The following is a 16,860-nucleotide window of genomic DNA, read 5'->3' as shown; positions in this document are numbered from 1 at the left end:
CCATGCTGTCCATCAAAAGAGGACTGGATTTTTAAAATGTGGTACATATACACAATGGAATATTACACAGCCATAAAAAAGAACAAAATCATGAATTTCACAGCAACCTGGATGGAATTAGAGTTTATAATTCTGAGTGATCACTCACAGAAACAAAGATCTGAGCATCACATGTTCTCACTCATAAATGGACCTTGAACAACTACCATAATACTATAAGAAAAGGATTGACAGTGGCAGGAAACTATGTGGGGGAACAAGAAGGGAAAGGGAGGTGGGATTAACGGTAGTCAATATCTGTATGGGGAAGGGGGGGCACACCTCATCAACAAGGGCACCTGCACAATGAATATTTGTATACCTAACCCTTCACTGTACCTCACAATTTTAAAATAAACAATATATATAAAAAAACTAAAAAATAAAGTATAAAAGATGATGAACAAAAAAAGACACTATCACTCAACGAACAAAGATAACGTCTTTATCAGTACCTATGTCCCCAAGCCCATTCCCAAGTTAGATAATTCACTAAGAGGACTCACAGGATTCAGGACACAGTCATATTAACAGCTAATATGTATTCCAGCAAAAGAATACAAAGCAAAATAAGCAAAGGAAAAGGCACCTGGGGCAAAGCTAATGGAAACCAGGTGGAAGCTTCCAAGAGTCCTTTCCCAATAGAATCACAGAAGATGTGCTTAATTCCTCCAGCAACAAATTGTGACAACACATGCAAAGCGTGCAAAGTGTAGTCTACCACAGACATTGCTAAGGAACTTGGTGCCCAAGGTTTTTACTGGGGGGTAGTCATGTGGGTATCCTCTGCCTAACACATGACAAAATTCCAGACTCCCAGAAGGCAAGGAGGTGTTCAGCATATATCACATTGAACAAACAGTTTAGGCACAGTGAACCTACTATTCTTATGATTTATGAAATGCGTTATATTACTGTAGCGAACTATTTACCAACTAAGGGCCAACATTTCATGCAGGTAATCGAAGGAGAGGAAAATCAGACCTGCTATGTTAAAGTAACTCTTTTCTGCACACTATTTTTAGTATATTGTGGGAAAATATTAATGAGGTAAATTATTGTGCCTCATACCAGCTTCAGATAGATTGAAGTCTTTATTTACTTATTTTATTTATTTACTCATTTTCCAGACAGGGTCTTACTTTGCCCAGGTTAGAGTGCAGTGACGCAATCTTGGCTCACTGCAGCTTTTACTTCCTAGTTCAAGTAATCTCGTACCACTTGAATAAACTGGGACTATAGGCATGTTTCACCCTGCCCAGCTAATATTTTTAAGAGATGGGTCTCACTATGTTGCCCAGGTTGTTTTCGAACTCCTAGCCTCAAATGATCCCATCCTGGGCCTCTCAAAGTATGGGGGATTCAAGGCATGAGTCACCTGTACTTGGCCAGATTAGATTAAAGTCTTAAATGTAAAAAAATTAGGCCATGTTTTCTTAAGTCCCTTCCCCATCTCAGGGAAGTGAATTTCCTCTTTCTCTCTCTCTAATTTACTTTCCAAATAAATTATATTTTCTAATCTTTAAAAAAAGATTAAAACAATTGATAGATAACAAAACATTAAATCACTAACATTTGTTGAACTCTTGTTATGTTCCTGGTGTTAATAAATATTTTATATGTATGACATCATTCAGTGTTCATAGTAATCCCATGAGGTAGTCAGAATGATACTCAAAATACTCAACAATCAGTACCACAAGAAAATCACAAGACTGTTAAACCACTCAGGCATGGAATTCCTAACATCAGCCCTGAAGGTAGGTAGGTACTGTTATTATCTCCATTATTTTCTTTTTTTGAGTCTAAGTGTCTATCTACCAGGCTGGAGTGCAGGGGCACACTCATGGCCACCGCAGCCTCAACCTGCTCGGCTCGGTTGATCCTCCCACCTCAGTCTTCCAGGTAGCTGGAACTACAGGCGCATGCTACTACACCTGGCTAATTTTTTTTTAAATTTTATTGTAGAGACAGATCTTGCCAAGTTGCCCAAGCTGGTCTCGAAACCCTAGGCTCAGGCAATCCTCTCTCACCTCTGCCTTCCAAAGTGCTGGGATTACAGGCATGAGCCACCACTCCCTGTTATTATCTCCATTTTTAAAAAAGAAACAAACATGGAAAATCCAAGAACACAAAGTTAATACATGACAGAGATGGCATTGGCATTTTAACCGGGCTTGATCCAGAGCACTGCCTCTTAATGATTATGCTATAATGCCTCTCAATATACAAAATACCTATATGGCCTTAGGATGGGAAAGGATGTCTTACACACACACACACACACACAAAAACATGGTTGCATGAAGTAAAAACCATACAGAAAAATATCACTAAACTTAACTATGTCAAAACTTAAAACTACGACTAATAAAAGACAAAAAAAAAAGTTAAAAAAAAAGCCATGAGATCAGAGAGAAAATTATCTGCAAAATATTTAACAATAATTAAATTCCAAACACTTCAGGAACTTTTCCACATCAGTAAGAAAAAAGTAAACAACACAATTGAAAAATCAGTGAAGTAAATAATTCACATAAAACAAAAGAAAACAGTCAGTAAACATATTTTTAAAAAATTACAAGCAACCCCTCAGGTCCCCTCTCATTGTAGGAGCTTTTCTGTCCTCTCAATAAATCCTACTTTAAAGAAAAATTACAAAACCAATAATGGTGTAAGTATAAATTAAAATGACATTCCATACTCACCAGATTGGTTCAAATTTATAATCATACACAGCATATGGGGTGAAGATGAGGAGTACCAGAAATCCTTATCCACTACTAGGAAGTCTAAACTGGTAGGACCATTTTAGGGAAAAATTTGGTAGCATCCAATAAAGTTAAAAACAAGCTATTCCTAGATTTATATCGTAGGAATGCTATTGCTGGGTTTATAGCCTTAAAAAAATTCTGACTTAAATGATTCAAAAGAACTGTATAAGAATGTCCATTGCTGCACTGTCTAGATAGTATGTTATTATTATTAGTAAAGAATAACTCAGATGTTGATTAACAGGGAAATAGGGAAAAATATTGGCATATTCAAATGATAGAATAATATATGGAGGTAAAAATGAACTAGAATGACAATATAAATATACGTGTACTCAAAGAAACATAAAATTGAATTTTAAAAAAGCTGTAGAATATTTTGTTATCACTTACCTAAGTTGTAAGACACATACAAAACCATATTGTATACTGCTCATGGATACATAAATGTATTAAAGAAGATGGCCTACATAACATGCCTTATTTTTTTTTTTTTTTTTTTGAGTCAGAGTCTCACTGTTGCCCAGGCTGGAGTGCAGTGGCATGCACATGGCCACCGTAACCTCAACCTACTGGGCTTAGGTGATCTTTCCACCTCAGTCTTCCAAGTAGCTGGAACCACAGGCATAATTTTTTGATTTATTGTAGAGGAAGGTCCCGTCATGTTGCTCAGGCTGGTCCTGAACTCCTGAGCTCAGGCAATCCTCTCACCTCTGCCTCCCCAAATGCTGGCATTACAGGCATGAGCCACCATACCCGGCAGAAATCATTATTTTAAAATAAGACACATTAAAAGAAATTCACTGCTATGTTTACTATTACAGTGTTTATTGAAGGTATTAATTGCTACATAATAAAGACTTCTCTTTATTAGAAACCACTCATGTGCCAGAGGGATAAGAAAGACTAAAAATCAATGATATAGTTTCCATGTCAAGAATTTTAGACAAGAAAAAAAAAAAAATTAAAGAAAAGTAGAAATAATGAAATAAAGATATAAGCCAAAATCAATAAAAGTGAAATGAAGAAAGAGAAAATATCAATACCAGGATTAGGGATGAAAAAGTAGACATTACTATAAGACCTTAAAAATGTTAAAAAGAAGACAATCTTACACAATTTTCACCAACAAATGACAAATTTAGATGAAATGGACAAATTCTTAAAAACCAACATAAAAATAAATATATATATAAATTTTAATGGGCCAATACCTACTTTAAAAATTAAACCTGGCCAGGCTCAGTGGCTCAGCCTGTAATCCCAGCACTTTGGGAGGTCAAGGCGAGTGGATTGCCTGAGCCCACGGGTTCGACATCAGCCCAAGCAACTTGGCAAGATCTCGTCTCTACAATAAATCAAAAATTAGCCGGGCATGGTAGCACGCGCCTGTAGTTCTGTCTACTTGGAAGGCTAGGGCAGAAGGATCGCCAGAGCCCAGCAGGTCGACGCTGGTGTGGCTGTGAGTGTGCAACTCCAGTCTGGGTGACGGAGTGAGACTTCAACTCACCAAAATAAAATAAAATAAAATAAAATGTTATTAAGTACCTATTCATTTAAAACAAAAAACAAAAAAAAAACCCTTCAGGTCCAGAAGGCTAAATTCTGGTGAAACCCTTTATATATCTGAAGAAGCAGTAACAACAGTTATACAAAAACTTTTTCAAAGGGCAGAAAAATTGGGAACACGTCTCAATTCATTATGAAACCTACATAACCTAACAACAAAACATGATAAGAACCCACCCCCACCTAAAAAAAACAAAAGAAAATTACAGAGCAGAACAATCTTTCTCATGAACATAAACACAAAAATAAATAAATAAAATAATTGCAGAGCCAGGTGCGGTGGTGTATACCTCTGCCCCAGCTATTCAAGAGGATGAAGCAGAAGGATCAATTTCAGCCCAGGAGTTCAAGGTCAGCGTGGACAACACAGCAATGCCTCATCTCTGTAAAGGTTGGTTAATTAATTAAAAATAATAACATAAAAAAATTAAAAATTAGCAAATCAAGTTTAACAACATTTGAAAAGGTAATAAATCACAACAAGTTGAAAGCTTTCCAAGAATAGAAGGGTTGTTTAATATCTGAAAATCAAGCAAGCAATCTGCCACACTAACAGAATACAAAATATGTTATTATCTCAACAGATGTAGAGAAAGCAATTGGCAAAAATATTAATTCACAATAAAAATTCAACAAAATAAAAGGGAAGTTCCATAATCTGATTAATCCTCCTTTCAACTCCCTACAAAAACTTTAATAGTGAAATATTAAAACTTTTCGGCCAAGCCGGGCTCGGTGGCTTAGCCTGTAATCCCGCGCTTTGGGAAGCCGAGGTGAGTGAATTGTCTGAGCCCACAGGTTCGAGACCTGCCTGGGCAACTTGGCGAGACCTCATCTCTACAATAAATAAAAAATTAGCCGGGTGTGCTAGCGCACGCCTGCAGTTCCAGCTACTTGGAAGGCTGAGGCGGAAGGATCGCTGGAGCCCAGCAGGTCGAGGCTGTGGTGGCCATGAGTGAGCGTGCCCCTGCACTCCAGCCTGGGCAACAGAGCGAAACTCCAAAAAAAAAAAAACTTTTGGCTGAAAATTACCATTTCAATTCAACATTGTGTTAGGGGTACTAACAAGTGCAATGGGAGCAGGGTGTGGATGTTGAGGCAACAGAAATCCCAAAAACATACACAAACAAATTATTAGAACTAGCAGGTGACTATATCAAGGTTATTGGTAAAAAACAAGTCAACAGATAAGAATCAAGTATATTTATACATACGACAAAAACTTAAAAAATAAAATGTTAGTATAATTTATACTAGCAAAATCAAACACCTAAAAATAAATCAAATATGTGTAACATTTTATAGAAAAGTGCAAAACATTAACAAGAAATACTTCTTTTTAAAATTTGTAAAACTTTTTTGGGCCAGGCAGTTGCTCATGCCTGTCATCCCAACACTTTGAGAGACTGAGACAGGAGGATTTCTTGAGCCCAGGAGTTCAAGACCAGCTTGGACAACATAGCAAGACCTCATCTCTACAAAAAAATTTTAAAAATTATACAGGAATGGGGGCACTCACCTGTAGTTCCAGCTACTCAAAAGACTGAAGCAGAAGGATCACCAGAGCCTAGGAAGTTGAGGCTGCAGTGAGCCATGAAAATGCCACTGCACTCATGCCTGGGCAATAGAGTGAGATCTCGATTCAAAAAGCAAAATATAAAATATAAAATAAAATAGAATTTAAAAAAAAATTTTTTTTTTTTTAGAGAGAGACAGGATCTTGCTCTGTCACCCAGGCTAAAGAGCAGCAGCACAGTCATAGTTCACTGCAGCCTCAAACTCCTGACTTCCTGGCCGGATTCAAGGAATCCTCTCATCTCAGCCTCCCAAGTAGCTAGGACTACAAGTGTGCATCACCACAATGACACTGGGCTGGTCTCAAGAAATCTTCTGTCCATGGCCTCCCAAAGTGACAGAATTACAGAGGTGAGCCACCGCACCCAGTTAGCAAGAAATATTTGTAAAGTCCCAAATAAATGGAGGAATACATCATATTCATGAATGGGAAGACCACTGTAAATATGTCAATTCTCTCCAAACTAATCTATAAATTCAATGTAATCCCATTCAAAATCCCTGCAGGTATTTTTAAGGAAATTGACAAGCTTTAAGAAAATTGACAAGCTCATTCTAATATTTTAATGGAGATGCAAAAGGCTAAGAAGAGATAAGAAAATTTTGGAAAAGAATAACACTGGAACCGGGCTCGGTGGCTCAGCCTATGATCCCACGCCTCTGGGAGGTTGAGGTGAGTGGACTGCCTGAGCCCACGGGTTCGATACCTGCCTGGGCAGGCGAGACCTCATCTCTACAATAAATCAAAAAAATTAGCCAGGCATGGTAGCATGCGCCCATAGTTCCAGCTACTTGGAAGGCTGAGGCAGAAGGACCGCCGGAGCCCAGCAAGTTGAGGCTGCAGTGGCCGGGAGCGGCCACTGCACTCCAGTCTGGGTGACAGTGAGACTCCAACTCAAAAAAAATAAATAAATAACACTGGAAGCAAAACTTATTTAAAGCTATGATAATGAAAACAATATATTACTAACACAATAATAGAACAATGAAATATTTATACATACAGTCATTGATTCATGACAAAGATGACCCTGAAGTAGACTGGGGGAAATATGACTTTTAAAAAATTAATGTTGACCTCTATCTCACACCACACACAAAAATAATTTCCAGATGGACTGTAGACCTAAATGTAAAAGGTTAAAAATAAATAAAGTCTTTAGAAGAAAACATTGAAACATATCTTCATGATGTTAAGGTAGACAAGGACTTCATAAAACGCTCAAAAAAATGGTAACAATACAGGAAAAAATAACAAATTGGGCAATATTAAAACTGGCAAGTTATACCATCAAAACATTATTAAGAATTTAAAAGCCAGGCATGGTGGCTCACACCTGCAATCCCAAAACTTTGGGAGGCAGAGGCGAGAGGACTGCCTAAGTCCAGAGGGTCAAGACTAGCCTGGGCTACTTGATGAGACTTCATCTCTATAATAAATTTTTTAAAAATATTAGCAGGGTGCGGTGGCACGTGCCTGTGGTTCCAGCTACTTGGAAGGTTGAAGCGGAAAAATCACCTGACTCAGCAGGACAAGGCTGCAGTGGCAGTGAGCGTTCTACTGCACTCCAGCCTAGGAAACAGTGAGACTCATTTTTTTTAAAAAAAAGGTGGCTCAGCCTGTAATCCCAGCACTTTGGGAGACCAAAGCGAGTTGACTGCCTAAGGCTGCGGGTATGAGACCAGCTTAGGCAACTTGGCAAGACCTTGTCTCTACAATAAATCAAAAATTAGCTGGGCATGGTAGCGCGTGCCTGTAGTTCCGGCTACTTGGAATGTTGTGGCAGAAGGATCATCAGAGCCCAGCAGGTCGATGCTGGGGTGGCCGTGAGTGTGCCACTGCACTCCACCATGGGCGACAGAGTAAGACTCCAACTCAAAAAAAAAAAAAAAAAAAAACTCACAGTGGATAATATACACTATATACATAAACATATACTATATATACACATATACATACACGCATCTACACATATACAAAAGATTTGTATCCAAAATATATGAAGAATTTTTACCATTCAGTAAGAAAAAAATACAGATAATCTAATAGAAGGCACTTCACAAAAGAGTACATTCTAACAGCCCAATAAACATATGCAAAGGTGCTCAATGAGTAGTTATCAGAAAACATAAGACAAAATCTCAGTGCAATACTACTATACCCCCAACCAGAATAGCAAAAAGATAGACAATACCAAGTATAAGCAAGAAAGTGGGAGTGTAAACAAGTACAATATCTTTGAAAAACTAACAGCATCTTTACATGTAAGCACAGCCTACAATCCAAGACTCTCTCCTTCATATTTTTGCAACAAAAATAAATAAATGTTCATTTAAAAAAATACAGGCTAGGGTCGGTGGCTCAGCCGTAATCCTGCGCTTTGGGAGGCCGAGGTGAGTGGATTGCCTGAGCTCGCTGGTTCGAGATCTGCCTGGGCAACTTGGCGAGACCTCATCTCTACAATAAATCAAAAAAATAGCCAGGTGTGGTGGCGCGCACCTGTAATTCTGGCTACTTGGAAGGCTGAGGCGGAAGGATCACCAGAGTCCAGTAGGTCGAGGCTGCAGTGGCCAGAATCAGTCACTGCACTCCAGTCTGGGCGACAGAGTGAGACTCTAACTCAAAAAAAAAAAAAAAAATACAGAAAAGTCTTCACAATTGTGCAATACACTAACAGTCAAAAACTGGAAACAATCTAAATGCCCATCAACAACAGGACAAAATAAGTTGCAGTATATTCACACAAGAAAATATGATACAACAGGAATGAACAAACTACAACTGACAAATACATAATATTAATTAAAAGATGCCAGACATAAAATAGAACATTATTATTCCATTTATATGGTGTTTAAGAACAGGCAAAACTAATCTACAGTGAAAAAAATCAACAGTTGTTGCTAGGTGAGAGAATGACTGAAAGGAACTGAAAGGGAAAATTCTAGAGTGATTCTGTATCTTAATCTGGATAATCGTCAAACAAGTACATACATTTGTCAAAATTCCCTGAGCTGTTTGCAAAGGATTTGTGTATTTTATTGGAAATAAATTATACTTCAGCAAAATATTGATAGCATTTAAACAAATATCCAGGATTCTAGAGCAGTGATATACAAAGTAGTCAGTTTGTTGGGGTCCTCAACATGATCAGGAACTGGCACCAAAATGTCTATCAATAAAATTTCTTTCAAAAAGAAAGTCTTGTTATAAAAACAATGTTAGCTGAAATAAACAGTAAGTCAAACTAAACTATTATAAGTACCAGGCACAATGGATCACGCCTATTATCCCAGCAATTTGGGAACCTGAGGCAGGAGGATCACTTGAATTCAGAAGTTCAGAACCAGCCAGGGCAACAAAGCGAGACCCTGTCTCTACAATAAATAGAAAAATATGACGGGCAGAGTACCACACACCTGTAGTACCAGTTACTTGGGAGGCTGAGGCAGGAGGATCACTTGAGACCAGGAATTCCAGGCCAGAGTGAGCCATGGTCATGCCACTGCACTCCAGTCTGAGCAACAGAGCAAGAAACTGCCACAAAAAGAAAAATACACGGTAGATGCACATTCTAGTGAAAGTTCCTAATTGGTCAGGCACGGTGGCTCATGCCTATAATCCCAGCACTTTGGGAGGCTGAGGTAAAAGGACTGCCTGAGTCCACAGGTTAGAGACCAGTCTGGGTAACTTGGCGAGACCTCATCTCTACAATAAAACAAAAAATGTGCCAGGTGTGGTGGTGTGTGCCTGTAGTTCCAGCTACTTGGAAGGCTGAGGTGGAAGTATCACCTGAGCCCAGCAGGTCAAGGTTGTGGTGGCTGTGAGCATCCCACTGCACTCTAGCCTGGGCACATAGTGAGATTTCAACTCAAAAAAAAAAAAAATTGTAGAAACCAAGAAAAGTGAGAACATGCTAAAATATTTTGGAGCTAAGTTAGAGATATCACTTTGAAGTACTTTTGGAAAAAAGGTAAAGAAAAAACATAAAAAGCAAGACAATTTAAATAAAAGCGATGGCCGGGCTCAGTGGCTCAGCCTGCAATCCCTCGCTTGGGGAGGCTGAGGTGAGTGGACTGCCTGAGCCTGCGGGTTCGAGATCCACCTGGACAACTTGGCGAGACCTCATCTCTACAATAAATCAAAAAATTAGCTGGGCGTGGTAGCGTGTGCCTGTAGTTCCAGCTACTTGGAAGGTTGAGGCAGAAGGATTGCCGGAGCCCAGCAGGTTGAGGTTGTAGTGACCGGGAGCATACCACTGCACTCCAGTCTGGGTGACAGAGTGAGACTCCAACTCAAACAAACAAACAAACAAACAAATAAATAAAGTGATAGATGGCAGAGTGAAGTCTAAGCAGATCAATAAATGCAAATATAAAATAAAGTCATTGATTAAAAGTTAAAGACAAAATGAATTGTTTTAGTAATAAACTATCTGTTACGTATCAAAAAGACGATAAAAAGAGGGAATACATATAGATAAAACTGGTGAATATATTAATGTCTTTAAAAAAAGGTCTGAAGACAAAGACAAAAATCTTGAATAGGAATAGAGAAGATCACTAAATAATGACAGAAAGTTCAATTCACCAAAACAAACAACTCTAAACAGGTATACGTATAACAAAATAAGCCTAAAATACACAAAGCAAAAAATTCACTGAACTTCAAATGTGAAATCCAGTATCACAGTAGGAGATCTCAACATGCTTGTCTCAACTTTAGCCATTAATTCTCCATCCTTTCTGTCTTCCCCTTTGATTAGAACATCTTCTTCCAAAGCACAGAATGAACATTTCTGTTGTTTCCCACCCCATGTACATAGGCCTATTGATCAAGTAGGAAACTGATGAATCTTAAGAGCTAATGTTCAATCTAGAAGCATTCTGAACTCTTTCAGAGAAGAGTCTTTAGTTATAGGAACAATGAATGAACTGAATGAAGATAGTGAACCTCTAAAAGGAAAGTCATGTACTAAGTGGCTTATTGCTGCCATCTGCTGGACACAATTTCGTTTGCACTCCAATCACGCTCTCCTTGAAAGTCCTAGTAAGAAAGCATATAAAGTCCTAAACTGTAATCTTTTCTGAACCTCCTTTATCTAATGAGATGAAGATACTCTCTCCAAATTTAAAATCTGTGCAGCCAAGCATAGTGGTTCTCACCTGTAATCCCAGCACTTTGAGAGGTGAGAGAATTTGCCTGGTTCAGGTGTTCGAAACCAGCCTGGGCAACTTGGCGAGACCTCATCTCAACAATAAATCAAAAAATTAGCCGGATGTGGGATGTGCACCTGTGGTTCCAGCTACTTGGAAGACTGAGGCAGAAGGATTGTCTAAGACTAGCAGGTCGAGGCTGTGGCAGCCATGAGTGTGCCAATGTACTCCAGCCTTGGCAACAGATTAAGACTCCTACTCAAAAAATAAAAAAAATTAAAAATTAAAATAAAAATCTGTGCAACTTAAGCCTGGTAACAACTGTATATTTTTCCTAGGTCATAGGTTTATATGAGTATAGAAAATTACATTGCTTAAAATCCACCTGGAATGTAATATATCAACAAAGACTACTAATTTTCCCATATAACTACTAGAAAATCATATTTTACATACTGAATAATTACATGAGTCACTTTAAATACTCAATTACACTTCATCCATATGGCACACTATCCACACTACTTCAATGTTTCTTGAAAACATGCACATGGTAGGTCTTCTAGCACTCACCCACACTGGTTCCCCTGCCTTCCAGGCACACAGGAATATTACACTTCCTGTCCCCTTAGTATTTATGTGTAACCATAGTTCTGGTCGATAGATTGTAAGCGAAAGAGCTGTACACTACTCATAGGCCAACATAATAAGACATTTTATGTGTGAGATCCTCTAGCACTCTCTTCTGCCTAGATGGAGCCTCAAAGACAGTAAAAATCAAAGTAGCTTAGCTCACTAAAGACAGCTGCCCTAGAAAGCTGTCCAGACCCAGAAGAGATTTTCTGAGATTAAAAAAGAAACTCTTATTGTATTATGCCACTGAGAGTTGACACTTTAATATAACCTCAGAAGCTGGGCTCGGTGGCTCAGCCTGTAATCCCGCGCCTGTGGGAGGCTGAGGTGAGTGGATTGCCTGAGCCCATGGGTTCGAGACCTGCCTGGGAAACTTGGTGAGACCTGATCTCTACAATAAATCAAAAACTAGCCAGGTGTGGTAGCACATGCCTGTAGTTCCAGCTATTTGGAAGGCTGAGGCGGAAGGATCTCCGGAGCCCAGCAGGTTGAGGCTGTGGTGGCCGGGAGCAGCCACTGCACTCCAGTCTAGGCGACAGAGTGAGACTCCAACTCAAAAAAATAAAATAAAATAACCTCAGTAGAGTCAAGCCCAAGGTTTCTCAGCAGCAGCACTATTGCCATCTTGAGCTGAATAATTCATCATAGGCTCTGTCCTGTATACTGTGGGATATTAAACAGCATTCCTGGCCTCTATCCACTAGATGCCAAGTAGCACTTGTCAATGTGATAACCAAAAATATCTGTAGACATTGCCCTCCCCTCCCTCTCTGAAAGTCACTGACATAGTTTAACCTGACAAATATGGTGTGTAAATATGAACATATGATGAATATATGGACATGTGTGTGAGTATATTTACATCAAATGTCATATATTTCCATGTTTTATTATATATTAGGGTCAGATATTTTACAGGACTTTAACAGATATGAATTCCCATTTCTCAAAGTAGTAAATTCATAAATTAGAAATTCAATGAATATCACCTCTCTCTGAAGTAAAATAAATAAAATATTCCAAAGTATATAAATTTATACATACTATGCTGTTCATTTCAGAGGACTCATAGCTTCCAACAGGATGGACATTTCCGATGGGTTCCAAACCCTCTTCATCCCACATGTATGTTCCATCAGAGCTATCAGATGGAGAGAGTTCAAATGAAGAACCAGCTCTGTAATCCGTATCTGGTGAAATCAAATTATTCCCAGAAGGATGTTTTATACATTCACTCCTGTCTTAAATTGATTTAAAGAGAAAAAAAAAGTTATTAATTCACAAAAAATAATTTCTCATATTCTAAAAATAGAAGTGCTAATAATAATTTGATATATTATGGTAAGAAAGTTGGTCTATAAAATAAAAACATCAAGAAACAAATTCTCAAAAATAACCTGCTGAATTGTTTTCTTTCCTTTTTTCTTTCCCCCTGAGTTAGAGTCTCACTCTGCTGTCCAGTCTGGAGTGCAGCAGCACAATCACAGATCATAGCTCACCACTCATTACAGCCTCAACCTCCTGGGCTCAGGCAATCTTTCTGCCTCAGCCTCCCGAGTAGCTGGGACTATAGGCATGCACCACCATGCCTGGCTAATTTTGTTGTTTTTTTTTTTTGTAGAGACGAGGTCTTGCTATGTTGCCCAGGGTGGTCTTAAACTCCCTGCCTCAAGCAATCCTCCTGCCTTGGCCTCCCAAAGTGCTGGGTTACAGGCATGAGCCACTGCACTCATCCTTCAAGGTTTTCTAATAGACAAAAAAGAAAAGTCATTTAGTCATCTTTCATTTCTGGAATGTTTCTAAAAATATGAATAAAGTCTCGTATTTCTTTAGCTTTTCCCAAGATACTTACTTTTAATCACTAGTCGAGAAACTCCCTTCCACTGTGTTCATAATTTAACTTTGTAGTAGCCTACTTATAAGGAAAAAAACTTGTTCTGGCAGTCCCATGAACAACCAAGAGTTTACATGTGCACCTCTAGGCATGATGTAGTCCCTTGATTATATCACATGCCTATACCCAGTCCCTTCTACTTGTTCTTTTCTCAGGTGTATGGGCAAATACATTTATCCAGCATTTAGTGTCAGGGTAACCAAATATAAGAGGAAATTTTTAACAGGGGCCACCTCACTTTCTTCAATTAAAGAAAAAATAGGCTGGGCATGGTGGCTTAAGCCTGTAATCTCAGCACTTTAGAAGGTCAAAGTGAAAGGACTGCCTGAGCTCAGGGGTTTGAGACCAGCCTGAGCAACTTGGTAAGATCTCACCTCTACAATAAATAAATAAATAAATAAGGTATGGTAGTGCATGCCTGTACTTCCAGCTGCTTGGAAGGCTGAGGCAGAAGGATTGCTTGAGCCCAGCAGGCAGCAGGATGAGGCTGCGGTGGCCATGAATGTGCCACTGCACTTAAGTGTGGGCAACAGAATGAGACTCTGACTCAATCAATCAATCAATCAATCAATGAAAATGGCAGGGCGCAGTGGCTCACACCTATAATCCCAGCACTCTGGAAAGCCAAGGGAAGAGGACTGCCTGAGCCCACAGGTTTGGGACCAGCCTGGGCAACTTGGCGAGACCTCATATCTACAATAAAAAAAAAAAAAAAATTAGCTGTACATGGTGGTACAGGCCCATAGTTCCAGCTACTTGGAAGGGTGAGGCAGAAGGATTGCCTGAGCCCAACAGGTTGAGGCTACAGTGGTCATAAGCATGCCACTGCCCTTCCAGCCTGGACGACAGAGTGAGACTCCAAAAAAATAAGTAAGTAAAGTTATTCTGGAAATATAACTATAAAAACTGCTAAAAGAAACAAGTTCTAGGATTTTAAAAAATCCATTAAGCATAACATATATTATCTTATTTACCCTTTGATACAGCTTTACTCTTAACACTAATGAAATGTTACCCTAAGGAAAGTGACAATTCGTTTAGTGGTATGCCACTTGATGGGTTAAGTAGGAGGTGAAAATCATTTGGAAGCATTGCCTATACTAAGCAGGAACAGGTCTATCATAATAGCCAAAGAAGAGCAAAGGTAACAGAGGTTATTATTAATGGTGTTTCAGATACGGTGAAAAATAGGATATGGAACAAAAGTCACAGGGAAGGGTAAATGTCCCCACTCCAATTTTACCTAGACCCATCCCTCCATAAAACTGATAGTAACTTGGAATCTATCTGAAGATAATCCTAAATGTAAGTAAATGTAAATTCAGTTATATTATTTAGAAGAAAGCAAAAAACTTAGAATTTTAATATTTACCAGAGACACTTATATCTATCCATTCATCGGTTTTACTGAAGGATTTTTCATTTTCCTTGGGGGAATCAAATATATCCTGTGGTGGTACATTTTCATGTTTTTCTTCTTTGAGAGAAATTTCCTCTGGAGTTATCCTAGTTCTGTTGGAATCTTCTATATCTATAAAATCATCACTAAAGTCTTCACTTAAATCATTTTTATCAGAAGATGACAGAGAAGACAAGGAAATGTCATCCACATCATCATTCAGGTATCTAATTTTAGGATCATGTTTCATGGTCTGGTCATTTTCTGTTCTGTAACTTTCATTTTCAGTTAGTTCTTGGTCCTTACTAGTAGCTCTGTCCTTAGTCAAAACTGTAGCATCTTCCTCTACACATGAGTCAGCAGGTGAATTTTTATTTCCATCAACTGTGATAGTCCCAGAAAATGGAGGTCGGCTAGATTTCAGTAGAGAGGGATGAACCATTCTATAACCGAAAGTGGAAGTTACACCTGGGCCATTTGGTAAAGCCAACTTCTTTCCACCAGCAGCATAAGGCCTATTAAATCCATACCCCAAATGTTCATTCCCATTGAGCACTTCTGACTGCCGGGAATTTCTTGTCAGCATACTTGACCGTAGAGGCACTCTAATGGACAGCTGCTGGTTCTGATAAGGCTTTGTAAGATCTACAGCTCTATTGAAGGAATGTGATCTGGTTATAGATGAAGGCGGAAGGAATGAGTTCTGAATGGAATGTGAAAAACTTTGTGACCTTACCATCTTTTCACAAGTAATTGTTTTAATATTGTCTGGGGACTGAGCTAAGCTTTCTCCAGAACTGCTTCTGGTAGCACAAGAGTTTGCTCTAGGCCTTTGCATGCTACCGGCCGGTCGACTTCCATAAAATCCATTCAATTGTGATTTTGGAGTACTGACTGAAGAATATGAAGTCCTTCCTAATAATGTGCCTTTGGTGAATTTACCCAAATTAGATGGTCCAGGAAAAGACTTTTGGTTTAATTCCTCTGTAGATGATACAAACATAGTGGATGGTTTTGCTAACTTCGATGTAAGTAAAGAAACACTTTTCAAACCTCCCTTTATCCCATTTTTATCAAACATTCCTTGAGTAGAAACATGTTTTTCAGAATCAATTAATTTATCTTGTGAATTTTGAGTATTTTTAGGCTCTTCACTAAGTTGGTATTTATTTGCTTTTCTCCAATTAAATGAATGGGATGATGGACAATCAGAGCCATTATTTTTTATGTAACTTTTAATGTTACTATTCTTGGAAGTTCCTAATAAATTAACAGGTGCCCCATTTGGCATTGGCTGCAATGTACTTCTTACAGATTTTGTTCCATACTTTGGCAACTTGGAACCAAAAAATGTCTTGATTTGTGTTTTTTCTTCCATGAGCTATTAAGGTGCATTCGTCCTTAAAATCTGAAAGAATCTGAGGAAAGAAAAACAGTAGATTAAACACTCCTAAATAAGGATAATTAGAGGAATTATTACATAATATGAATGCAAGTACTTACATAATTACACGCAGAAAAGCCCAAAAGGTACTCATGATTCCTACACAATTCAACAAATACTAAATGCACTATTTAGCTGGGCTTGGTGGCTTAGCCTGTAATCCCACTCTTTGGGAGAATGAGGTGAGTGGATTGCCTGAGCCCACGGGTTTGAGACCCGCCTGGGCAACTTGGTGAGACCTCATCTCTACAATAAAAAAAAATCAAAGAATTAGCCGGGTGTGGTAGTGTGCACCTGTAGTTCCAGCTACTTAGAAGGCTGAGGCGGAAGGATCACCAGAGCCCAGCAGGTCAAGGCTGCGGTGGCCGGGAGCGTG

The 16,860-nt window shown here is 38.8% G+C and overlaps 1 protein-coding gene across 1 annotated transcript in view; it reads right to left on the bottom strand.

Moving 5' to 3' along the window:
* Window positions 1-12,600: 12,600 nt before the first annotated feature.
* LOC103269434 (serine-rich coiled-coil domain-containing protein 2) overlaps window positions 12,601-16,860 on the bottom strand; it is a 36,073-nt gene continuing 31,813 nt past the window's right edge. The window contains exons 2-3 of the mRNA XM_008067020.2: window positions 15,014-16,458; window positions 12,601-12,988 (exon numbers count right to left, since the gene is read on the bottom strand). Of these exons, the coding sequence (XP_008065211.1) occupies window positions 12,723-12,988; window positions 15,014-16,418 (1,671 nt within the window). The 5' untranslated portion in view covers window positions 16,419-16,458 and the 3' untranslated portion in view covers window positions 12,601-12,722. The remainder of the gene's footprint in view (window positions 12,989-15,013; window positions 16,459-16,860) is intronic.

This window comes from Carlito syrichta, unplaced genomic scaffold (assembly GCF_000164805.1).
Source record: "Carlito syrichta isolate Samal-C Ts95f unplaced genomic scaffold, Tarsius_syrichta-2.0.1 Scaffold309262, whole genome shotgun sequence".
NCBI lineage: Eukaryota > Metazoa > Chordata > Mammalia > Primates > Tarsiidae > Carlito > Carlito syrichta.
The sequence above is the reverse complement of the archived record's forward strand: the minus strand, read 5'-3'. Positions and strand labels throughout refer to the sequence as shown.